Source organism: Callithrix jacchus, chromosome 3 (assembly GCF_049354715.1).
Source record: "Callithrix jacchus isolate 240 chromosome 3, calJac240_pri, whole genome shotgun sequence".
NCBI lineage: Eukaryota > Metazoa > Chordata > Mammalia > Primates > Cebidae > Callithrix > Callithrix jacchus.
In genome coordinates this window covers 112843098-112870014 of record NC_133504.1, presented here as the reverse complement: position 1 = coordinate 112870014, position 26917 = coordinate 112843098, and the positions used below count along the sequence as shown (strand labels likewise).

The 26917-nt window shown below is 35.3% G+C and overlaps 1 protein-coding gene and 1 pseudogene across 33 annotated transcripts in view; both read right to left on the bottom strand.

The window, feature by feature from the left end:
* WDFY3 (WD repeat and FYVE domain containing 3) overlaps positions 1-26917 on the bottom strand; it is a 301952-nt gene that overhangs the window by 135706 nt on the left and 139329 nt on the right. For 19 of the 33 annotated variants that reach the window (XM_078366917.1, XM_078366923.1, XM_078366915.1 and 16 more), the window contains 6 exons: positions 25554-25720; positions 19571-20038; positions 18433-18534; positions 15747-15940; positions 6644-7101; positions 5087-5170 (listed from right to left, as the gene is read on the bottom strand). In XM_078366917.1, coding sequence (XP_078223043.1) covers positions 5087-5170; positions 6644-7101; positions 15747-15940; positions 18433-18534; positions 19571-20038; positions 25554-25720 — 1473 coding nt within the window. The remainder of the gene's footprint in view (positions 1-5086; positions 5171-6643; positions 7102-15746; positions 15941-18432; positions 18535-19570; positions 20039-25553; positions 25721-26917) is intronic. The other 14 variants (XM_054253174.2, XM_078366926.1, XM_078366925.1 and 11 more) reach the window with 1 other exon arrangement.
* Positions 13182-14784, bottom strand: LOC108590857 (keratin, type I cytoskeletal 18 pseudogene; annotated as a pseudogene).

Below are 26917 nucleotides of genomic sequence, written 5' to 3'. Positions count from 1 at the left end.
TTAGAAGATATACACAGGTAAAATCATAGTGATTCAAAGCTCTAGGAAGAAGACAGTTCCAATAATATGTGCTGAGAGATCAAGTTAAATTAATTCCCTCAATGAGATTTCATCTTTTGAAATTAGCTATATGTGTTTTAACCTTTCCTTAGTGCATGGGTAGGGTAACACAATCAAGAACTAACTGGGTTGACTGAGTCAGGATGGGCTCAGAGTCTAGGCTATCCAAGAATAAATATATTAGGTATTATGGGAGTTTTACTTTAGCTTATTTGGAATACCTACACCTTTTGCATCTATCGTCACCACTACTGAAAATATTCATTGCAACTTTTTAAAACTTGAAGGCAATTTACAGAACAAGTTTCTATGAATTAAAAAGCCCATCCATGTCCTGAATGTATGAATTTCTTCTCATCAATGATGTCTACTTTCTATTTCATACTACTCATCTACAATTCATGAATTTTGCACATTTTGCATCTTGGCACTAAGAAACAGATGCTTGTGGCTTCAGCCTATGGGAACTCTTTGTTCCAATGAGTTGGTCTCAGCATAATTTGCCTAATGCTGAGCTCTGTCACAGAGAGCAACGCAGTTTCAGCTCTCTGGGACAAGAGCAGCTTGGGAAACAGATGCTTTACGTCAGTGATTTAGTAGCAAAGAATTGGCACTGCCATGGTTTTAAAAAAATACCATTCTCTTTTTAACAGAGATTCTAGGAAAGTGTTCAGCTTTACTTATAAAAAGGCACATGGGCTCTCCTAGTTTATTTAAAAGTCAGCATGTCCTCTACCCATTCATGTTTTCGCTCCCTATATTCTGCCACTTTTCATTCAGAAAGATTTAATCTCTAAACTTACTAAGAAAAATATTTCAAAATGTGTATTACCAACAGTCATCCTCCTCCTATACTGTTCCCTTCTTTTAAATATTTTGATCCATCTAGAAAAAAGATTCATAATTTATCTAGTGTGTATCAGAAATAACCACTGAATTCCAAAATTTCATTTAAAATGTTTTCATTGCATATACACATATGCATAGATTCTAACTGTAGATTTTAGGCCTTACAAAATAATTTCTAAATTGACAGATTTAATGAGATTTGGATTTAAATTACTGATACACTCAGGAAGAAATCTTTACATCTTTGGACACTGAACAACCTGTAAAAAGTTTACTAACACAGGTTGAGTATCCCTAATCCAAAAATCTGAAATCAAAATGCTCCCAAATCCAAAACTTTTTAAGCACCCACATGACACCACAAGTAGAAAATTTCACATCTGACCTCATACGACGAATCATAGTCAAAACTTTGTTTCATATATAAAATTATTAGAAATATTACATAAAATTATCTTCCGGCTACTTGTGTAAGATGTATATGAAGCATAAATAAATTCTGTGTCCAGACTGGGTCCCGTATTTAACACATATTGTAAATATTACAAAATCCAAAGAACCTGAAATCAAAACACTTCTGATCCCATGTATTTTGAATAAGAAATACTCAACCTTCATATAACTACTACAGTAGTAAAATTTTTAAATCTTATCTAGAAAAACAATATTCTAAAAAAGAAATTACATTCATTGTTTTCAAACCAGAAAAATATTGCAAACATTGCTGATATCTAAAACATGGTATTTATTAACTAAATTAGGTGTATTACGATAGGTATTATACAAAATTTATTCTGATTAAGTCACCTAGGTATCACCACAAGTATCACTTTTTAAATTTTAGAATTATGGTAAGCTCATTAAATGGTTAGTTCCCAAACAAGAACTAACCATTTGCAAATATAGGATAAAATTACATTTCAGGCCGGGCGCGGTGGCTCACGCCTGTAATCCCAGCACTTTGGGAGGCTGAGGCGGGTGGATCACTAGGTCAACAGATTGAGACCATCCTGGTCAACATGGTGAAACCCCGTCTCTATTAAAAATACAAAAAATTAGCTGGGCACGGTGGCACGTGCCTGTAATCCCAGTTACTCAGAAGGCTGAGGCAGGAGATTTGCTTGAACCCAGGAGGTGGAGGTTGCCGTGAGCCGAGATCATCGCCATTGCACTCCAACCTGGGTAACAAGAGTGAAATTCCGTCTCAAAAAAAAAAAAAATTACATTTCATAATTTGGATGCTATTTAATATTTTGACCTAAATTATCATGTATATTTAAGACTTATCTACCTCTTTTGGGAATACATAATTAAATATTTAAATTCTGAATCTGCTTTGCTTAAATTATGATCAGGTGTGTAGAAGCACTGAGTAATGGATCCTGTGTTTGAATGATAAGAAGTATTTGCCACCTTTTGCTCCACTGCAGTTATATTCTGTGTAATTCTAATTATTATTTTGTATTCATTTCTCCTAAATCTGACTGAACACTGTTCAGCTATACTTCTGTTTTATTATTCTTTCTGAACAATGAAAAAGGTTATGAGTTTTAGTTTTCCAAATATAAGGCTGGCTAGTTCATTTTCCACGAATTCTTGAAATAATTAGAGAAGAATTTCCTGAATACTACATGTCAGACAAGTATCACAAGCTCAAAACATCCTTAGCATATGAGTGCTCCACAAGTCATAAAAACACAGTAAATTCTGGTTTCTCCTTTTGCCAACAAAACCAGTATGTTTTGCTACAAGAGAAAGATGTCTATAAGCTGATGTAATTTGTTGAGAGGTTCTAGAAATGTGTGACTTAAATTCTAATTTCAAGTTACTAGACTTGAATTTGTAAAGTAAAAACATATTCTTTACTAGCTTATGATTCTTACCACTGAGCAAAATGTATGCAGGCTGAATAGAATGGCAACCTGAAAATGTCAACAATGACCTCAGCATTAGCATGAACAGTATCAGGGGCTTTCTGTCCTTGAGGTAATGTCAACTTTTAAGACTCATGGAGAATTCACATGGATTAGGGTTCAATCAACTAGATTTACTGACTTAGTGACAGTTTTTCCTTAAGTCAAAGACTTGGTATCTCTACATGTAGCTGCACTGTAAATGATGACAAAATGTTTTTTGATTTAAGGCCTTAAGTAACTCTTTAAGAAGAGAAAGAGGCCAGGCACGGTGGCTTATGCCTGTAATCCCAGCACTTTGGGAGGCCAAGGTGGGTGGATCACGAGGTCAAGAGATCGAGACCATCCTGGTCAACACGGTGAAACCCCGTCTCTACTCAAAATACAAAAAATTATCTGGGCATGGTGGTGCGTGCCTGTAATCCCAGTTACTCAGGAGGCTGAGGCAGGAGAATTGCCTGAACCCAGGAGGTGGAGGTTGTGGTGAGCCGAGATCGCGCCATTGCACTCCAGCCTGGGTAACAAGAGCGAAACTCCGTCTCAAAAAAAGAAAAAAAAAAAAGAATAGAAAGAAAATGCTGCTTTTGCTTTGTCAAATTACTATTTAAATAAACAGAAAGTTCTGATATATTTTTGGAGACGGAGTCTCACTCTGTCCCCCAGGCTTGAGTGCAGTGGTGTGATCTCAGCTCACTGCAACCTCTGCCTCCTGGGTTCATACAATTCTCCTGTGTCAGCCTCCTGAGTAGCTGGCATTACAGGTGCACGACCGGCCTCCCAAAGTACTAGGATTACAGGTGTGAGCCACTGTGCCTGGCCCTGATGCATTTTTCTAAGTATCCTTTTAATCTGTGTATTTCTATTTTGTGGCATTTGGTTAATACTTAAAAAGGAAGAAATGTTTATAAACAGCAAATTTTAAGGCTTTACTCATTTATAATATAATCACCATATTTTTAAATTGTGATTTTGTAGTAATTTAAACTATTTACTAATTGAAATTATTTCTCTAACATTCAGTAATGCCTTGGGATCATGAGCACACACAAATTTTCAAACACACATATTTTTTACCTCCTCCATTTTCACAACAGAAAAATACATAATATCAAATCACATTTATCTAGTTTATCATTCCTTGAATTAGGAACAGCTCTTTTATAAAAAAGAAACTGCAGTTTTTAAGCGCGAATATTCTGAACAATCCTATATTCATTTAAGACTATTCGGACCCATGTCATGGTTTGCTATGCAAAGTAAGCTATACGTGTAAATTTAAGAGAAGAAAATTATGTCTTTCCTATACCTAATATTACTGTGCAAATATGCTGAAATACAAAATCTGTAAAAAATATTTTTGATGTACTAACTCCAACTATCTTCAAGTTTCAAAATCTGAACAACAGTAATAAGATTAAAATAACATAGCAGAACTATATTGGGATTCATGTTTTTAAAGCAGCAATGAAAGAATATTAATGTAAGAGTTAAGGACTTATTTTTGGTTATGAGGAAAACAGGAGAAGGAATGAAGTGTTTGGGGCCAACTGCAGACTATGATCATTTTACGTGCAGGTTGCAAATGTAATCTTAAATGGATCTTAATTACACTTCTGTCAAATCAACTGCAGTTTTTTAAAATTTGAGAATTTTTTAAAATGTAATTTTAAAAAGTTCAACTAGATCAGCTTAGAGATTTATAGAGAACTGATCAAAGTAAATACTGGAGTGGGTTTTGTATTTTTCCAAAGTTCAGCTGTCAGCATTTTTCATAACAGCAACATACTTCAATTGGTTGAACCTGACGAAGAAAATATACACTGCCTTCATACACAGTGCTATGATACTCATTTTGGAATAAGAGTAAAAATCAAAGAATGATCCCAAAATGTTTAAAGTAAAAAATAAAAATAAAAAAATTTAAAAAGTGGAAAAGTATTCTATTTAAAGAGACATTAAGTCCACATTTCTAACTTACTTTTAATGAAAGACATGCTTTTTCTATAACCAAAATGTGTCGTCAAAAATAGCTGGATGACAAAATTATACATGTCCTTCATAGCTTTAACACATTTTACTCTCATGTATATAAGAAAAATTGATATTTTTAAAATCTACCCCAACCCCAAAAGTATATTTAAAAAAAAAAGAAGAAAGAAAAAAACTGAAATCACAAAACACAATCACCATGTTAACATAAATTTAGCACAGAAAAAAAGAAACCCCACACAAACAGAGATGGATTTCTCTTATATGATCAGTACCTTTTCCTGGACAAAGCTGGTGTACCCCAAGGAGAGGGGAGAGAAGACTCACTTGTCAGGCAAGGAGGGATCTGTTCTGCACGACTACAGACAACAAAACAGACAGGGTGGTTTAGAGAGGTTAGAAGAAGAGAACACCAGGTTGGCAGTTGGTTAGTTTCACAAGAAATGCCAGCAAAAGTTTAATAAGGAACATCTTCCATATTTAGCAGGAACAAGGAACACGACTACAACACATGCACTGAATGAAACAAGAAAAGCATGCTCACGGCAGATGCTTATTCCATTCATGTTAACATTTAACACATCTGTTAAACAGGGTGCTATAAGCCCTATTTTTAACAAAGTGACTAAAAATGACATATTCTAACTAGGATAAGTAGAAATCAAGGAAAGAGAGATTGAATTTGAATACACAAATGTATATAGCTCATTCCTAGAACACTACACTTTTCTTTTTTTCCTGTAAGTTAACAATATATATGTATTTTATTTCAAGATAGGGAAAAACAGAAGTTAAAAAAAATTTTTTTTTTTTTTTTTTTTTTTTTACAATTTTTGTTGCAGTTGTTTGGAATTTTAATTGCAAATACTGAGGACTAAGAAATCTTGTTAAGAAGCAGGAAATATCTCAGTTGATACTTCAAAGCAGATGCTCCACAGAAAAGGACAAAAACCCATTATAAGTTCTATTCAATGGAGTTACTTGATTTATGAGGAAAGTTCATTTATTTTATGAAGTGAAACTATGGTAACTGTTAAAATTAATAATGCTTGGGATATAAATTAGTAGTGTTATTTTCAAAGTGACATCTTCATTGAAAACAGCTGAAGCACTGAAAATAAGTAATCTCGATGAAGTGGCTCTTCTATAGACTCCCTTAGAACCCTGGATTTCCCCAACACAGAATCTGTCACAATATAAGTAATTGTTTATGTGTCTATAGTTTAGCTAAAAGATAGCAAGGACCAAGATTGCCTCGTACAGAGCTGAATCCTTAATGCCTAGCACAGTGACTTGTCATGCAGCAGGTTTTCGTGAAGTACTTAATGAAGGAATGAGTAAATACTGAGTCTAATGGCCTTTCGAACCTGATGGTTCAAGACACTGACATCTGTCTTTGGGAACTATATCATTTTTTGAGGAGTATGAAATGTAGAGAATGATGGAGTATGTGTCTGGAAATAAGAATAATCATAATGACGTTCTGTTGATAACATATATCAGTAAGTCCAGATGCACCTAAGGTTTTTGAGGCTAAAAAGAAAAAAGGCAAAAGTAAACACTATAATTAAAGGAAACTGCATAGAAACTGTTCCAATAACTGCAATGAGAACTAATTGAACCTGAATTTACAAATAATACACAGGCTTCCATGCTAAAAAACAATACCAGAGTAAGAGTAATGTTCAAAATAAAGTGATACACCTCAAAGAAAGAGGAGAGAAGAGTCATCTATTTTCATATTCTTTTGGATTAACTCATAATTCAAGTCTTAATGTTGAAGTCATGCTTAGTATACACACTTTGATTCAGAGGACAGAGAAGAGCCATACCTGTCAAAAGAATCTGTGGCTACTTTGTATAGATAAATAAAAAGTTTACTGCAGTGCCGTAACGTGGGTGACACTGATTCTATTGAGACTACATCTTCCTCTAAAAGTCTTTGAAATGGCTGTGTATTTGAGGGAAAGACATTCATGGCGCTTATTTTTCTTAGGTCTGAGAAGCAGCCAAGAAATCTAACAGCATCTGCCAACTTCTCATACTGAATCTCTGTTTTGAAGAAATGAGAATTAGCTGGCTCATAGCGCATAGCTGCAGTCAACGTGCAGAACACAGTGTGAAGAAGTTCAAACACTTGATTCTGGTTCACTTTCTCCCAGCCATTCTTGGGTGGACAGCTCAAAGATCTTTCCATAGCAACGAGCAAGGACGTGATGTACACAAATCCTCCAACTTTCCTAAAAACTGTTCTTGATCGATGGCTTTCTCGAAGGACCGCCAGGAGGGCCTACGGGAAACAAAAGAAAAAAACAAATGAAAATATACATAATTTAAAAAAAAAACCACTATGCCTATATATAAAGGTTGTACTGTCTGTGAATATTTGACATGTTTTTGTCATTTACCCCATAAACAGTCTTGCTAATTAAAACATGCCACATTAAAGGCTGAAGGTAATTTTAGGAAACACAGGCACAGATTTCTTTGATAGAATAAAGCTATATCCAAATATTGGCTGAAAAGCTTTTCCAGCGTCTTTAATTGATTATGACATCAATTAATTCAGTGACTTTACAAAGTAAGTAAAATACATCTTATCTAGTTTTACACAATCATGAAAACTATGACTGTGTATATATACCAACTGATTAATTCCAGAAGGGATCAGAGAGATGATCAGGGCAGCCAAGACCTGAGGTCTTTTGTCTCGTATAATACTCTTTCTCAAGCTTTAGAAAGAGTATTCACTTTAGAAGACTTATTAAACATTCTATTTTGCAAAATGAACTAAAGCCTAGGGGCTAAAAGTATGCCCTTTGCCAAAACAGCTATAATCTTTAAAAAAGAAAACCCGTAGTAAATAAAAAAATCAAACATTTACTTTCTGAACTGTCATACTTTTAACTCACGATTTTTTTTAAGAGAAAAAAAAAAAACACAGAGGCATGTTCTGTCACCCAGGTTGGAATGCTGTGGCACAATCTCAGCTAACTGCAACTTCCACCTCCTAGGTTCAAGTGATTCTCCTGCCTCAGCCTTCTGAGTAGCTAGGATTACAGACACATGCCACTATGCTCAGTTAATTTTTTTTTAATTTTAGTAGAGATGAAGTTTCGCCATATTGGCCAGGCTGGTCTCGAACTCCTGGCCTCAAAAGATCCACCCACCTCGGCCTCCCGAAGTGCTGGGATTGTAGGCATGAGCCACCACCTCTGGCCAGCTTATGATTTTAAAAAAACACATTACAGGCCGGGCGCGGTAGCTCACGCCTGCAATCCCAGCAGTTTGGGAGGCCGAGGCGGGTGGATCACGAGGTCAAGAGATTGAGACCATCCTGGTCAACATGGTGAAACCCCGTCTCTACTAAAAATACAAAAAATTAACTGGGCACGGTGGCGCGTGCCTGTAATCCCAGCTACTCAGGAGGCTGAGGCAGGAGAATTGTCTGAACCCAGGAGGCAGAGGTTGCCGTGAGCCGAGATCACGCCATTGCACTCCAGCCTGGGTAACAAGAGCAAAACTCCATCTCAAAAAAAAAAAAAAAAAATTTAAAAAACAGAAAATATACAATCTGTATGCAAATAAAATATAAAAGCAATGTATTCCTTCCAACAGTCTTCAATCAGTACATTTCCATTTTAGTATTTGGTAACAATAGTTTCCCTATCTTGTCAAATTTAATAAACTGTATTAATACTTATATCTCATATTAACAAAAGACTTTTTAACACACACACACATATGTGCATGGGTGCACACACACACACAAACATGCACACTCCTTATAACATAGCCTAAAGATGGTTGGAGTCAGAATGCCTGGGGTCATATTCTGACTCCAACATTAAAAAGTATTTAACCATCCCAGTTACTTAACCTTTCTGTCACAGTTTCCTCTTACGTAAAATGGAAACAACAGTAACTTACCTCAAAGGAAATACAGTAAAAACTTTAGAGAAGTGCTAAGCAAATAAGCCTATCACTATCATCAATTTTCAAAACATACTGGGAAAAAAATATGACAAGTATTATTTTATAGATGAGGAAGGGTGAGTTCAAAGCTCAAGTAACATGTACAAAATGCTATTACTGGTTGGAATTATGACTGAGGTTGGAAAAAGTGCTGCTTATGAATCCTTAGTCCAATAATTTATATTATGTATTTCTGGACAGGCTCACCTCCTACATCCTCAAAACTGTTATCTGTTGGCACTCTGACATTATCCCAGCACTATCTCAGTATTTGAAAAATTTCAAATACCATGAATAATGTAATTTCCCACTTATATCAATAAATGATGATGAGTAGCAAACCCCAAAGTTGCAATGAGATCTGGAGGCTGCTCGGTTAATTAGACAAAATCAGCTATATACTACTTATATTTGCATAAATACAATTTATACAATTCAAATTTATGCATCGGCAGAATTTCCATGACATGTCAGGTTTGTGTATAAATGATTACAAGTTAAATTACATAGGTTTGTGGTATATGTTAGCTGAATGGAGGCACTAAGGGGCAATTCTGAATGAAGCAAAAATGGAAATTGAAACTTAGAACCCAAATTTTCCCTACTGGCTTTTAACACTACTTTATCCCTTCAAAGTAGAATGCCAGGGCTAGCTCACACCAGCCCTCAAGAGTTCAAGTGCCATATTTTCAGAAACTTTGTAAGTCAGTTGTTAAACATACAATCACAATTAAAAATTAATAAATTTACATCTAAATAAATTTTAAAAACAAAATAATACTGAAAACATCAGTGTCTAATTATTTTCTGAATTTTACTATTATCTACACTTTTGCATATCTGCATGAGAAAATGCTATATAATGGTGTACTACTGTGCATCTCTTCTTCAGTGCACATTAGTTGATTGAACAGGCCACAATGGGAATATTTATACCCTGGAAATCAGTAGATACAAAATATCATGACCGTCTCCTGCCCTCTTCCAGCCTGAGAATCAGTTCCTAACATTAACCAGAACACTGCCTCAATATTACAGAGTCAGCCAATTACTTCTTGCTGGCTTTATCTACCAAAATCTTAAAAATCCAATTAATAAGGTATCCAAAGAGGAGAAAATTGTGGTTAAAAAAAGTTGGCAACCTTAGCATCTTTCAAAACCATCTATATTCTCCCAACAATTCCTTCAAATGTAAAATGTTCTTCAAAAATTGACATGCATGTGGATATCCTTTTGGTCTAAAACATATATTGTGCTGAGATTAATCTTGCTTTTAAAATACATATTCAAAATTGTCATTATACACTATCAAAACATGATGAAATATATAACTGCATAAAGAAAGAAATGCTAATTTTTCATTATCAATGAAAAATTTATTGAATAAAAGAAAATAGAAATAATAATTCCTGTAATGTCTGTGGCTGGAATGGGGTTAAGTAGTAAACTAGAATATGCCACCCCAAAATATGCCACTATGGCATAAGAATTATTTTCAGTTGAAGGCAACTGGGAAGAAGCAGATATATTTGATGAAGAAAGACCCTTCCCAGCCTGGAGACAGCAGAGGAATGCACATAACAAACTACTAACTCTTCTTTATCTACCATTTATTTGCCTTCCCACAATTTGATGTCCCTAGCGTCCTTTCCCTTTATGTCTTCATTTCTCTAAAAATGTACTGTTGACTACTGAAGATGCTATGCAGTGATCCCCATTCTCTGTAGTTTTGCTTTCCTTTGATCTAGTTACCTGTGCTCAAACCTGATCTGGAAATACTGAATGAAAAATACCAGAAACAAACAATTCAAAAGTCTTAAACTGTGTATTGTTCAGAGTAACATAATGAAATCTCACACCTCCCACACCACTGTGACTCATCCCTGTGTCCAGTGTACACATGCTGCAAAGCTACCTGCCCATTAGTCACTTAGCAGCAGTCTCCGTTATCAGAGCAACTGTGGGGGTGGGTTTCACAGTGCCTGTGTTCAGGTAACCCTTATTTTACTTAATAGCGGCCCCAAAGCACAAAAGTAGTGACACTGGAATATTCTTACAATTATTCTATCTTATTATTGGTTATCACTGTTAATCTCTTACTGTACCTAATTTATAAATTAAACATTATCACAGGTACGTATATACACAGGAAAAAAACATAGTATATATAGGGTTCCATACTATCTGCAGTTTCAGACATTTCTGGGGGTCTTGGAATGTACTCCCCCAAAGATATGGGGGGACTACTGTATAAAGTGGAGTTCTAAGCTACCTCTTTGAGAATTAGTCATCTTTCCCTGGTTGTCTCCCATACACATATGAGGTACACATGTTAATAAACTCCCATTTGTTTTTCTCCAGTTAATCTGTCTTTTGTAACACCAGTGTGTCCTAGCTAAGAACTCGGCAGGTAGAGGAAAAATTATGTTTTCCTCATCAACAGGTGAAGGAATAATAGTAGAGGAGGTCAGAGGAGAGGGAGATCAAGTCACAAGGGCCTTGGAAACAAGATTAAACACACTGGTTTTTTTGTCTGTTATTATTTTAATGTCATTTTAGACTTGAAGAAAAACTGCACAAATAGTTCAAAGAATTCACAGATATCCTTCATTCAGTTCTTTAAAAAATACTGATTTACTTAATTTCTCTCTCCATTTCCCGTTTCCCCTAAAAGCTTCAGTGTATTTTTCAAAAAAAGGAATTCTCTTAATACTCACAGTACAATGCTCAAAATGAGAAAATTAATGTTGAAACAATACAATTATTTTATCTACAGATCTTGTTTTTTCCAAATCCCAATAATATCCCCCATAGCAAAGGAAAATTCAAGTTCATGTACTACATTCAGTGGTCACTTCAACCTCTTTACTTCAGGAACAGTTCTTAAGTCATTTTTCATTTCATTTAATTTTTTTAAAGAGTTTAGGCCAGTTATTTAATAGAAAGTCTTCCAATTAGGATTTATCCAATGTTTTCTAATAATTAGATTCAGATTATATACTTTTGGGAAAAAAAAACTATAAAAATGAGCTGAATTTTTCTGAGTGCTTCATATCAGGAGGTATATGCTGTTCATCTGTCCATCAGCGGCAAAATTAATGCTGATCATTTAGCTAACATAGGGTCCCCTGTAAAGCTAGTATTTTGCCACTCAAAATTAAAATGTATCTTTTAAGAATACAATTTAAAACTATGTGAAAATCCCATCATTTCTTTTTTTTTTTTTTTTTTTTAATTTTTTATTGGATTATAGGTTTTGGGGTACATGAGCAGAGCATGCAAGACAGTTGCGTAGGTACACACATGGCAGTGTGCTTTGCTTTTCTTCTCCCCTTCACCCACATTTGGCATTTCTCCCCAGGCTATCCCTCCCCACCTCCCCCTCCCACTGGCCCTCCACTTTTCCCCCCAATAGACCCCACTGTTTAGTACTCCCCTTTCTGTGTCCATGTGTTCTCATTTTTCATCACCCACCTATGAGTGAGAATATGCGGTGTTTCATTTTCTGCTCTTGTGTCAGTTTGCTGAGGATGATGTTTTCCAGATTCATCCATGTCCCTACAAACGACATGAACTCATCATTTCTGATTGCTGCATAATATTCCATGGTGTATATGTGCCACATTTTTCCAATCCAGTCTATTATCAATGGGCATTTGGGTTGATTCCAGGTCTTTGCTATTGTAAACAGTGCTGCAATGAACATTCGTGTACATGTGTCCTTATAGTAGAACGATTTATAGTCTTTTGGATATATACCCAGTAATGGGATTGCTGGGTCAAATGGAATTTCTATTTCTAAGGCCTTGAGGAATCGCCACACTGTCTTCCACAATGGTTGAACTAATTTACACTCCCACCAACAGTGTAAAAGTGTTCCTTTTTCTCCACATCCTCTCCAGCATCTGTTGTCTCCAGATTTTTTAATGATCGCCATTCTAACTGGCGTGAGATGGTATCTCAATGTGGTTTTGATTTGCATCTCTCTGATGACCAGTGACGATGAGCATTTTTTCATATGATTGTTGGCCTCATATATGTCTTCTTTTGTAAAGTGTCTGTTCATATCCTTTACCCACTTTTGAATGGGCTTGTTTGTTTTTTTCCTGTAAATCTGCTTGAGTTGTTTGTAAATTCTGGATATCAGCCCTTTGTCAGATGGGTAGACTGCGAAAATTTTTTCCCATTCTGTTGGTTGCCGATCCACTCTAAAACTTTCATCTACTATCTTTTGTAGCCAGTGATGGATTTTACCTGAATCAATTATTACTATGATAGTTTATAAATGGTGATTTTCTTTGACTTTTGACTGTAAATAAGAGTGTTTCCTCTTCTCTCATTTATTTGTTTGGTTGCATTTACTTAATTTCTTATTTTCTTTGATCACTTCTTTACTTTTTTTTTTTTCCTGACCTCTGAACTTTTTATTGGCCTCCTGCTCCCCCAAGAGTCCCCTGCTTCTGCTGGCCTAATGTCTCAGAACTTTGGTGTCCTTGGTCTCAGACACCACTTTGCCATCCACTATCCGGCGGGTGGTCGTCTTTTGGATGGTTTGCATGGAGTTGCTGCTGTTCAAGGCATCACTAAGACTGAAGTCCTTGCCATCTTCCAGCAGGCAGCGGTAGGTGGCGATCTCAGCCTCCAGCTTGACCTTGATGTTCAGCGGAGCCTTGTACTCCTGGGCATGGCGCTGTCCCTCTGCCCGGGTCTGTGCCAGCTCTGACTCCAGGTGCAGCAGCATCCCGTTGAGATCCCGTTGAGCTGCTCCATCTGCAGGGCGTAGCGGGCCTCCACCTCCCTCAGGCTGTTCTCCAAGCTGATCTTCGAATTTCTCATGGAGTCCAGGTCGATCTCCAAGGACTGGACTGTAAGTCTCAGCTCTGTGAGCATCATCTCAGCAACTTCAGTAGACTGTGTGGTAACTATTGTGGTACTCTCCTCAATCAGCTGAGTTCCAGTACTTGTCCAGCTCCTCTCGGTTCTTCCGAGCCAGCTCGTCATATTGAGCCCGGATTTCTGCCATGATCTTAGCGAGGTCCTGAGATTTGGGGGCATCTACCTCCATGGTCAACCCAGAGCTGGCAATCAGGGCTTGTAGGCCATTTACTTCCTCTTCATGGTTCTTCTTCATGAAGAGCAGCTCCTCCTTGAGAGCCTCGATCTCTGTCTCTAGCTGCAGCCGAGTGACATTGGTGTCATCGATGACCTTGCGGAGACCATGGATGTCACTCTTCACAGACTGGCGCATGGCCAGCTCTGTCTCATCCTTGACTCTAAAGTCATCAGCAGCAAGACGAGTATTGTCAATCTGCAGAACGATGAGGGCATTGTCCACAGTATTCGCGAAGATTTGAGCCCTCAGGTCCTCGATGGTCTTGAAGTAATGGCCCCAGTCTCCGACCTGGGGTCCCTTCTTCTCCAGGTGCTCCCAGATTTTGCTCTCCAGCTTCCGGTTCTCCGTCTCCAGGCTCCCGACTCTGTCCAGGTAGGTGGCCAGGTGGTCGTTCAGGATTTGCGTGGTCTCCTTCTCGTTCTGGATGCCTCCCATTCCTGCCAGATCCCTGGCCATCCCCGCGGCCAGGACCCCAAACCCCATGCCGCTCCGGAAGCTGGAGGAGAGCGTCACAGAGACGCGGGAACCAGAGCCCCCAGCACCTGCATAGACGCTGGCCGCGCTGCTGACCGGCCGGGCACCGTAGCTGGGCACCCGGACGGAGCCCACGGACCGGTAGTTGGTGGAGAAGGTGGAGCAAGTGGTGAAGCTCATGCTGCCCAGGGAGGAGAGCGAGGGGACAGGGCTAAGGCTTTGCCGACCCACTTCTTTACTTTTTAAAGGGTAATTGAAATGTTTTAAGTTCATTTTGTTTCTCTCTCTGCCCTAGTACTAGAATCAAGCATTTCACCAAGGAGGTCTGAACGTTTATGATGGAAAACTGTATTTAAAAACCTTGCACCAATCAATAAATTAAAGAACATAAGTTTTAATAGACTTATTTCACTTTACTCATATTATTTAAATATCAGAGCAGGTTTTTAGCCACAAAAAGAGAAGGCTATGTTTCTTTTGATTAAAACAACTATTAGTCACAACACTTAAGTTAAAGCGGTCAATAAATGTTAGTTACTGTTATAATATATCTGTAACTTGGAAATTTTTTAAATATATTATTTAATATTTAATAGTCTTTACTTTTCCATTTTCCATTACATCTTACTTGCATTACTAAATTCACTTATAAATGAAACTGGAACATTTGATCATAGTCTGATTCTAAAAATTTCTTACATATCATTTCTTACAATATCAGTGACTTCAGTAGTATGAGAGAATGTGTGTGTATAAATCTGTATAAAACATAATGGACTATGGAAACAATATGGGTATTGAAATCTGGGGTCAGTTCTACAAATTAAAATTCATGTATGTAAACAATATCCAAGTTATACGATTTCTCTACACCTAAGCTTTCTCATTTGCAAAACAGGGTGCTACTTACTTTATAGTATTGCTAAGGTGTAAATGATAAAAGCATATGTAAAACTTCTGGTATATTGTTTGATATCTACTAGAATATCCGTTACTTACATACATACATGCAGGCATGTGTATATAATGCCAAATCTAACATCTCATACACAGATGCATAAAACTATGAGTGAATTTAATTGAACAGATAATATATATATTTAGTATTTATTAAGATCCTATACTTCTTAAGAGATAATTCCGATAAGTTGAGATAATTACTGCAAAGGTTTACCAGCAGTAAGTTAAATACATACTAAAAGACATAAATGACTTGAGTTTTTCCAAATCCCTCATGTGTACAAAGTTGTGAGGTTTTTTTGGGTAATTTGAATTTTAAAAACTTCCCTGTCTCTAACTTAAATATAGATCATTTAAAAAGTAACCACAGATTTTTAGTAGTAAAAGAAGAGAAACACATTTATCAAACTTACCCTTAAAATATCAGTCTTCAACTGCAATTCCGTTGGTGGGGCTGAATGCATTAGCCCCAGGAGAGTGCCCATGTCATCGTCCCCATTTGGAGAGAGCACCAGCTGCTGGATAGTCATCAGGGCATGCTGCCGGCATTGAGGGTACTTTACTATGTTATGTGCACATCTTGCACCTCCAAATTCTCGAAAAATTCCTTGAGAAAAGGAGAAAAAGTCCAACAATGGCTACTTTAAAATATTCTGAGACAAGTCAGATGAATTAATATTCAATTATTTTTTTGTAGGTACAGTAACTAAAAATAGGGTAAATAAAACCGACCCAACTTTTTCACCTTTTAAATTACAATACAAATTTCCACTGCAGGTTGTCAGCAAAAGCATATGCGATTTTTTTCTACATTTCCTTAATGCAAGATTAATGCTGTGATATGTTCACCATGCCCAAGCTCTTAAAATCTGCAACATTCAGAAGTCTCTTAGGTAGACCCCAGGAGACCCAGTATTGTAATCAACTTATGTAAAAGGCTTTCAGAAGAACAATACCCAAAATAAATCAGGTTTAAATGAACACGGCTTCCAAAATAGTAGCAAGAAAGGAATGGAATAAATTATTCCACAATGGGAAAAATTACAAGGAACCAACATTTTTTTTTGTTACATAGGTAGACAATAAGAACAAAAAGTGACAAATTCTATAATAGAAACCATGTGTCTACTGTTTGTTACTGCTGCAAAGTCTTTACACAGATTGACTTACTTAATACTCATCCCCTACCACACAGAAGTTAAGTAATGGGGTCAAAGTCATACAGCTAGTAAGCAACAGAGCAGGATGTATGCCTACACAGCCCAGCTCTGCAAGCTCCTGCTTGCAAGTGATACTGTTCATGCATCAAATATTAATGCCAACCTCCAGTATTAAAAAAAATAGGCCCAGTGATTGAAATCAAGAATTAGTATTTCCTCTAAGTAACTCTTCCACCCCTCATGCTTTCATAACATCTTGTTTATATCTTTATTATGGTTTATAACAAAAAGTCTTACTATTATTGCTTACATTTGGTCTCCCATGACACTTGAATTTTCTCCTGATTCGTGTTTCAATAAACATTTATTAAAACAGTATATTCTGCTATAGCAGCCACTGGCCTCTCTGTTTAGTGGCTTTCCATTTGCTAACTTTATAATAATTATAGGACCATGAAGTCAGTCTAAGTTGTGTGCTTGAGATTCAGCACATGAAATTTGTGACATACTTTCATTACCTGAGGCCTTTTTAGTTACCCTCTGGTTATCAGTTAGGACCCACTAGATAATCGTAATGGCTAATATTATTTAAATACTTAAACTGTGAGCAAAGCATTGTTTTAAATGCTAACATCACACAGCTAGTAACATCTTTCATACTAGGAAAAGAAAGACTGAAAAGAATTGTATGAAATTGGCACATTGGGAGATGTATTAAGTGACTTTTAGTCATACAGAGTAAGCTTTCCAATTGACTAATCTCTTCCTGTGCAACTTCTAGGTCATCTCACCAAAGGCTAATTTGCTAAGTAAATTCCTGTTAGTGTATCTTTATTATGTTTCTGAGTATCTCAGTTAACTAAACCTAGTTAGTGGAAATAAGATTATGCATTATGCCATAGACAAAATGTTACTATAGCATCCATTAAATGCCATTATATTCATTGCTTCAGTTACCTGTTAAACTCATTCAAGTCTATCTTAACATTTGCCAAAGTTGTATTTAACTAAAGACTTCTATGATTATGTATCTACATTTTTCTTCATTAGATTCTAATTCCTGGGGAGCAAGAATGATCTTACCTTGGCATCCAGGTGTTATTCTAACACCTAGCTAGCATGGTATCTGCAATACACAATATATTTTAAATATGATGAATGCTGAGTTCCTCTGCATTGAGGCAAATAGTCATGCATTTGTGCAGGGGGTTCATTCATCCATGGCTTCCCCTAACACTTAAAATATAATTTAAGCTCCTTACCATAGCCTAAAAAGCTCTCTATGATTTGGGCCTAGCCTACTAATCTGAACTCACTTTCCTCTCATTATTTCTCTCAGGTTGTATTGACCTTGTTGTCTGAGAGTTTTTTTGATATTCACTAAAATTTCAAGTAATCTTTTCTAAAAAGCAAGAATGGTATTTTATAAATACAGTTAGACTATCTCGTAATGACAGATAGAAAGGCTAAAAGAGAAATTGAGACCAAAATTAAACAAAATATTTAGTAAAGTTAATTACTTGAAAGAGGTTAAGTTTTAGTAGAGAATCATTTTTCTGCATTTCCTGAAGGTTGTAACATTATAATACTCTAACCTATAGTACTAAAAATGTTTCCAAAATCAATGTGTAAAGAAATATTTTACAAAGAATTTAAATAGCAACTTATTTGAATAAGAGTGTATTAGTCAAAAATTAGAAGAATACCTTGACACTATAAAAAGGAATTAAAACATTATTTTGAAATAGAAACAATGCTATATGTTTTGTCATCAAGTTACTCCTGACGGTAAAGGTATTGCATTTTTAGGAACATGATTGTACCATCACTGAATCAACAGTTTTTTTTAGTGACAGGATGATTTCAGAAGCAAGAATCACTAAGAAGATGTAACCAGTGGCAATCTCCCAAAGTACTTGCTTGTGGGTTTTTTAATTACCTGCATTTGTGTTTGATCCTTGAAGAAGCACTGTCAAGGTCTCCATAACCAACAAAGCCAGGTGTTTTTGGTCTTCAACAGAACTATTATTTCTTGAGTCCCCTAAAAACAGATCCAAAGGTCCAAATTACAAAAGATAAGCTTATTTTTTCTTGATTCAGTTTTATTGTAATAATTTATTTCTTCAGTATTCACTTTTACCACTAATACAACAGATATAATATAATCTTTAAAATGATGCATATGTTCAACATTTGTCAAAAGCAGGCTCAAAATAAATATTAACAGATTTTATTTTGGTATGATTGCAAGTTGCAGTTATCTAATAAATATTAAAAATGAAAATGCAGAAGTAATATATCCTCTTCACAGAGGGTTTTTGTAATAAAGGAGGTCAATAGGAGAATGCTACATTTTGATACACAAAATAGAAAGAAAAGTTCATGAATAAAGCTACCTATTCAACCTGTATTAATTCACATTTAATACTAATTGCCAGATACTACTCTACTTTTATCAGATTTATCAGAAAGGTACCCCATGATAAAACATTTGTGTATATAACATCATTAAATATATTTATTTGCTCTGTAAAATAAAAACACACTGAAGTAACTATACATATAACTGTATTTAATAATTGCAATTAATAATAAATCTAATTGTTTTCAGAAGCTTTTAAAACTGCCTTTTGGAAGCAGAAGGTAGTAGATGCCAGTCATATGGATCATACATGTTTTTCCTTAGTTTTTATCTTTCTTCAAGCTCTCTCCAACACACTGACATAATTGTAGCTTCCTCCTCCCCAGTTCCCCAACAGAGGTTAAATGAACCTGTTAACTTTGGGAAATACAGTTCACTAATATGTCATAATAATACACATTGTTGCCTAAGAGCTTTTTGATGTTAACTAAAATTTCAAGTAATCTTTTTCAAAAAGCAAGAGTGACATTTTATAAATATAGTTGGACTACCTGTTAATGACAGAAAAGGATATAAGAGCAATTGAGACCAAAATTAAACAAAATATTTAGTGGTTAGGTTTCATTAGGAATTCATTGAAATCAATAACAAAACAATAGGAACAAGAACAAAAAACCCTTTCCAAATAAAAATAAAATTACAGATAATACTTTACCTTGTTCATTTAGTGCCTGAGTTGGATCCTTCAAGAGGGCAGCATATTTATGCAAAAGATTCACCATGACCTCCAAAAGTCCAACCTCCCTGAACACATCTTTAAATATGTAGTCATGTCTTGTAAACTTAAGAAGCGTTTTCATTGCAATAATGCTACAGTGATAAGAGGAGCTAGATTTTAAGAGGATACTGACACTAATAAGTTCTTTACAAGGAATATAATTTAAGCTAAAAACGACAAACTCCAACATCTCAAAGTACTTGTTTTGTACTTCTGGGAGTTTAGAAATCTTCTCTGCAAATTGTGACAATGTGTGCTGTGACTCTAGGATGAAATAGTTGGCATTGTCAGCCATGTAAATATTTGTGATAGCATCAAGAATGATTTGGGCAAGAAAGCTGGATTTTGCTTTTAAAAATGCATTCTGAAGAACTGCAAAGGCCTGGATGTTTCTCACACTGTGACCTAAAACAGAAAAGAAAAATATAAAAGTAGGTACCATGTGATATTTTAATAATGGCAGACTAGTCTGTTTAAACACATCATGAATTGTAACATTTATTAATTATTTACTAAAGAACATAACCCTGTTTCCACAAAAGGTCTTATTTTTCTTTATCAGGTTCAAATCATTTAATTAAAAATAAACAACTCTGATTAAAATTTTAATGCATTATGACTATTTCAATGCAAAAACAGTGTATGTCAAAAAGTTAAGATTGTTTTAGAGGGAATAAAAACATATTATAAACATCTATGCTTCTGAGTTTGGAAATGTGTGGTAGTATTGCATTTTATTATCTGTGAGATTGACCTTGACTATAAGGACAGTTGTCTCTCAATTTAAAAACACTTTCAAGCTAAAGATGTTACAGGTCTGAGAGCAGCAAGAATGAAGCAGGAGAATAGGAGGGAAAAATTCTCTAAATTCCAGTTTTTCTTTATAATTACAACACTATGATTTTTATAAATTTTAAGCTGAAAGTCTGTTTTCTAGCTAAAAGTACAATTTCTTCATATAGACATTTGTTAAAGCAATTTATGGCCAGATATTCAAACATATCATATGAAAAAAAAATCTTTATACATGGCTCTGGTGAAGCAAATTAGTGACATTAATCATAAAGAAATTAAGACAGAAAGTAATATTTGAGGTACATGAAAATAAGCAGCTTGCCTCTAAAGTAGTCCCCAGAACAACAGCTATTAGGAGTACACGGCATTTGCAAGTGTGACCAAAAAATTAACATAGTGCCTTACAGAATAAGATGGATTTTAGAAAGAGGGTAAACCAGAGAACTACAGAAATTATTAAATGGGGTAGAAATAATGCTCAGGGCTGGGGGCAGTAGCTCATGCCAGTAGTCCCAGCACTTTGGGAAGATTGCCTGAGGCCAGGAGCTCTAGACCAGCCTGGGTAACATAGCAAGACCACCTCCATTTCTACAGGAAATTAAAAAAAAATAATAATTTATCTGGGGACGGTGGCATGTGCCTGTAGCTCTAACTACTCAGGAGGCTGAGGCAGGAGGATTGCTTGAGCCCAAGAGTTTGAGGTTGCAGTGAGCTATGATCATACCCACTGAACTGCAGAAAGCAATACTGTCTGTAAAACAAAGAAAAAAGAATTTTCAGAAATCCTTACTTGGACATTTCTTTAAAATACACTGAATTTTAAAAATCTCCAGCCGATTGATTTCAATTCTCTGGCTTCTTGTTTATAACATACACATTTATTACATGTATGGCATATACCAAAAACTTATCTTTGTATCCTGTGTCTATCAGTCTGCCTAAGTTTGTTTTTTTGGTTACCTACAGAATACAAAAAGTAAAGATGTCTGCAAAAGAATAATCAACATCTCAGCAGCTTTCAAAAAAATTGTTCGCATGATTATTAATTTATACGGAAACTCAAAAGACCTAGAATAGCCAATATGATGCTGAGAAGAAAGAACAAAACAAGTGACCTGATTTTAAGGCATATTATAAAGCTATAGTAATCAGGACAGTGTGGTATTGGCTTAAGGACAGACATATGGATCAAACAAAATACAAAAAGTGTCTCAGATATATGCGGTTATATATGATCTTTTCAACAAAGTGTTCTGGCACATTCAGATATCTATATTAAAAAAAGAAACTCTTACTTTCTATCCTATATAATAATAACTTAAAATGTATCATGGACCTTAATTTAAGGATTAAAATATGAAACACTGAATAAAGAAAAAATTTGAAGAAAACAGAGATCTCTGTAAATCTGAAGTAAAGATTTCTTCAACAGGAATAAAACAACCACAAAATACTCTTAAAATCAAAAACTGGGTTTCATCAAAATTAAAAACTTCCATTTCTCATTAGATGTGTTAAAAAAAAAAAAAAACTAGCAAGACAAGACTAAGAGAACACACTTCCAAAATACATATTAAGAGATAAAGAGCTTATATAGAATATCTAAAGAACTTTTCTAACTCCAATAAAACAACCCTATCAAACAATGGACACAGAGATCTGAACCAAAGTAGAGAAACAAATGGTGAAAAGCATTTAAAAAATGTGAGGCCGGGCGCAGTGGCTTAAACCTGTAATCCCAGAACTTTGGGAGGCCGAGGCGGGTGGATCACGAGGTCAAGAGATCGAGACCATCCTGGTCAACATGGTGAAACCCCGTCTCTACTAAAAATACAAAAAATTAGCTGGGCATGGTGGCGTGTGCCTGTAATCCCAGCTACTCAGGAGGCTGAGGCAGGGGAATTGCCTGAACCCAGGAGGCGGAGATTGCGGTGAGCTGAGATCGCACCATTGCACTCCAGCCTGGGGAACAAGAGCCAAACTCTGTCTCAAAAAAAAAAAAGTTAATTAGTCAATTAGATAAATGAAATGTGAAGATGAAATGTGAATTTTAAAGATAACATGTGAATTAGTCAATTAAACGAAAATTAAAAAACAATTAGATATTATTATATACTTAGTAGAACGTCTAAAATTAAAAGGACTAACAATACCAAGTGTTACTGACACAGTGAACAGGAACTTTCATACATTACATTACTCACGTGAACGCAAAAACGGACAGCCACTTTAGAAAATACTCTGGCAGTTTCTTATAAAGTTAAACATGCATTTACCATATGACCTAGCCATTTCACTGCTCTGTATTAGCTAAAAGAAATGAAAACGTATGTCCACAGAAATATTTTTTTACATAACTGTCCACTGTAGCTTATTCCTGATAGTCAAAAAATGTCCATCAACTGGTGAAGAGATATACACAATTGTGGACTACCCAAACAATGAAATAATACCCAGCGTTAAAAAGGTGCAAACTTCTGATACATGAGGTAACATGGGTGATTTTCCAAAGTATTACAATATTCCTCCCATATTCATGGTTTTATTTTCCATGGTTTCAGTTACCCAGGGTTAACCACAGTCTGAAAATATTACATACAATAAGATATTTTGTGAGAGAGAGAGAGCACTCATCCTCCTAAGAGATAGCACACCTTTACATAACTTTTATCACTGTATATTGCTATAATTGTTCTATTTTATTATTGTTGTTAATCTCTTACTGTGACAAATTTATAAATTCAACTTTATCATATGTATGTATGTGGAAGAAAAACAGAGAATATATAGGGTTTGGTACTATCTATGGTTTCAGGTATCCATTGGAGACCCTGGAACACAATCCCCCTGGTTAAGGGGAAACTACTGTACTTTAAGTGATAGAATTCAAGTACAAAAAAAACACTATATACGGTATGATTGCAGTGTATTAAGTTCTAGAAAGGGCAAAACTAAAACAGATTAGTGGTTGCCAGGGCAAGGGTTAAGGTGAGGAGGACTGACTGCAAGGAAAACAAGGAAACTTTCTAGAAGGATGAGAATATTCTACATCATGATAACAGTGGTGATTACACAACCATATCCACTTGTCAAAATTCATCAAATTCAACTGAAATGAATACATTTAATGTACACAAATTACATCTCAATACTGCTAGAAATACAAAAGACAACCTGTTCCACATTCTTTCTATATTGAATACAGCTATCTCCTTTGATTCTTGCAATAATGCTAAAAGTAGGACATGAGAAACAGAAAATTTTGAGTTATATAGGAAACTCAAAATGATGTAGCTTGACCCATTCACTTTACAGAATATTACATCAATTTTTCTGAAGAAGAAACTGATGTTTAGAAAAGTTAGGTCGCTTATGATTACATAAATTCTGACTCTTAGGGCAACATACTTTCTAGATAACCTTACTTTCACAGACATTATGTCACTGGATTCTTACAATAACCCTGGGAGGTGCTAGGTTATATAATTATTATCCCTGTTATGAATGAGACAAAACCAGACAATGATATATGCAAAAGATGAATTTTGCTACAAAATTATACTTTTGTAATTAGCTATTAAGACAATATCAACATCACATTGATTAACCAAATGAAACAACAATAAAGTATAAAATAGGAAGTACATTGCTGTGATATTTTTAAATTAATTCACAGCAAGAGTTAACTGAAGAATGGTCAAGCTGGAATCTATAAATTAGAAGTTTTCTGAGAAGCCCTTATTTTTTTCTTTTGCTTTTAAGAGAAAGTGGGTCTTGCTCTGTCACCCAGGCTGGAGTACAGTGGTGTGATCATAGCTCACTGCAGCTTTGAACTCCTGGGCTCAAGAGAGCCTCCTGTGTAAATGGAATTACAGGTGTGAATTGCCACTCGATGTTTTTCTTAATAGTAAATAAAATGAAACCTGAAATTGTTTAGGGAAATGTGGATTTCTCCCTACTTATTGCAGAGACTCATTTAAAATGTTATAAACAACTTATGCACTGAGGCTACATTGTATCATACTGCTTGATGACACCATCTATTTTCACTGATTTACAGACTGTTGACTTCTATGTCATAAAATGCATAGACACGTACTATACATTTAAATAACCAGACAAGTTGGTATTTTTTGGCTAGTTAAATTTTATATGGAAATATCACAATCCTACTGATTACTTTGTGACAGTTATGTGAATAAAAACTATTAGAGGCCTCCGGGCTCAGGTTACTTTGAAATGATTACAACACATTTTTTAAAAAACTAAATACATAATAAAACTACCTTGCCTAATTATGTAATTAAATATTCTTAGTATCCAAATGTTTGGAAATCTAGACTATAAAAATTTATCCTCTGACCTAAATGAAATAATATAACCTCTGTACTTAAATTAGCTTATTTTTAAATAAAAAACAAGCAGTTATGCTTCATGCTGTCCAGAGTCAGCCCCTGAATCCATGGGCTCTGCATCTGTGGATTCAACCAAACACCAATGAAAAATATTAAAGAAAAACGAAGGTGTGGTTGCATTGGTACTGAACATGTACAGACATTTTTCCTTCTCATTATTTCCTTAATAACAACAGTAAAATAACTACATAGCACTTATATTATATTTGGTATTACAAGTAATCTAGAGACTATTTATTTAATGTATATGGGAAGACACCTGTAAGGCATATGCAAATTGTATATTATATGTAAATACTATGCCATTTGATATCAGGGACTTGAGTATCTGTAAATTCTGGTATCTGTGAAGGGTCCTGGAACCAATCCCCTACAGATACTAATGAATGATTGTATATAGGTACAGAGACTGGACTGAAAATTGAACTCTATCCATGTAAAGTAGAAATGCATGAAGTACAAACATTCAAAAGAAGGATGCTTTGATTATCAAATTGTTTGAAAGTTAAAAAAGAAATACTATAATACAAATCTCTTTGTTTGATTTTATGATATTCTTACAACATTATTTTAAAGTATTTGATCTGTCAGATTAAAGATTATTACTTAAGAAATATATAACATAAACAAAAAGTAATATACCAAAGTAAGACAAATCATTCTTTCTCTATTTCTCTCAGTATCACAGAATAAAAAAAATAAAGACTCACCTTTGCCTGCAGGCTGAGGTACTGCAAATCCAGGCAATAAAAAGGGTGCCCCTGTGGTAATACCAGCTGGTTTTAGTTCACTGACACCATATGTTGTTAGGGAAGTTATCAGATTAACCAGATCTTTCAAAGCATCTTTGGATTCTGCCTCTTTTGCTTGTTCCAATCTAGAAAAGTATGTTTAGAAAGTATTTTTTCTCTTTGGCTGTGTTCTCAGATTTAACACAGAAAGTATTTTTCAATTTTACATGCAGTAAATAAATGCATAAAGTACTCTGAGAAGTACTGAAAGAACACTAGGGTCATTAGAGAATTATCATTTAAACATGGCTTTACTGAGAACACAAAATGGGTTGCAACAAATATCTTAAAAAAAAAAAACTTATTGTGTACTTCCGCTTAAAAGAAGTAATCATTCTCATTAAAATAAACTTGGAGAGCCAGGCACGGTGGCTCATGCCTGTAATCCCAGCACTTTGGGAGGCCCAGGCAGGCTGATCACAAGGTCAAAAGATCGAGACCATCCTGGCCAACATGGTGAAACCTCATCTCTACTAAAAATACAAAAATTAGCCAGGTGTGATAGTACACACTTGTAGTCCCAGGTACTCGGGAGGCTGAGGCAGGAGAATTGCTTGAATCCGGGTGGTGGAGGCTGCAGTGAGCTGAGATCGTGCCACTGCCCTCCAGCCTGGCTACAGAGCAAAACTCCGTCTCAAAAATAAATAAATAAATAAATAAATAATAAACTTGGATAATACAAAAAAGTAGGAAAGAAGAAAAAGTATGATTAGCCTCACAAACACATTTAACATTCTGATATATTTCTTAAGCTTATCTTTTAATATGAAAAGATTAGTTTTTACAATATTTATTCTCATACTATATACAGAATTTTATAACCTATTTTTATTCTTTACCAGTGCTATATGTGTACTTCCACACATTAGTATAAGCTCTCAGAGGTAAGCTTTCAGTGGCCATGCCGAGCCAGCCACACATTTGGGGAGGGAGAGGTGCAACAGCTGGCAGATACAAAAGCACTAACAAATACAATTTTGTCTACATGTAGGATTATATCTTTAGGATCAGTAAACATAAATGAAATTATTGTATCAGATTACCAACATTTTTGAGGCTCTTAATATCTTGTCAGTCTGCGTTCTCAAAGGATGAATCAATTAATACTCCACTAGTAATGTGAAGTGGTTATTTCATCAACTTTCACACATCCTCTTTTAAAAATCTGCATATATACCCAAAATGATATTCCTAGAGGTTATCTAATATTAACTAGCAGCAACTAGGTTAAATTGGTGTTGGAAAAAACAAGTTCTGGCCAGCCATGGTGGCTCATGCCTATA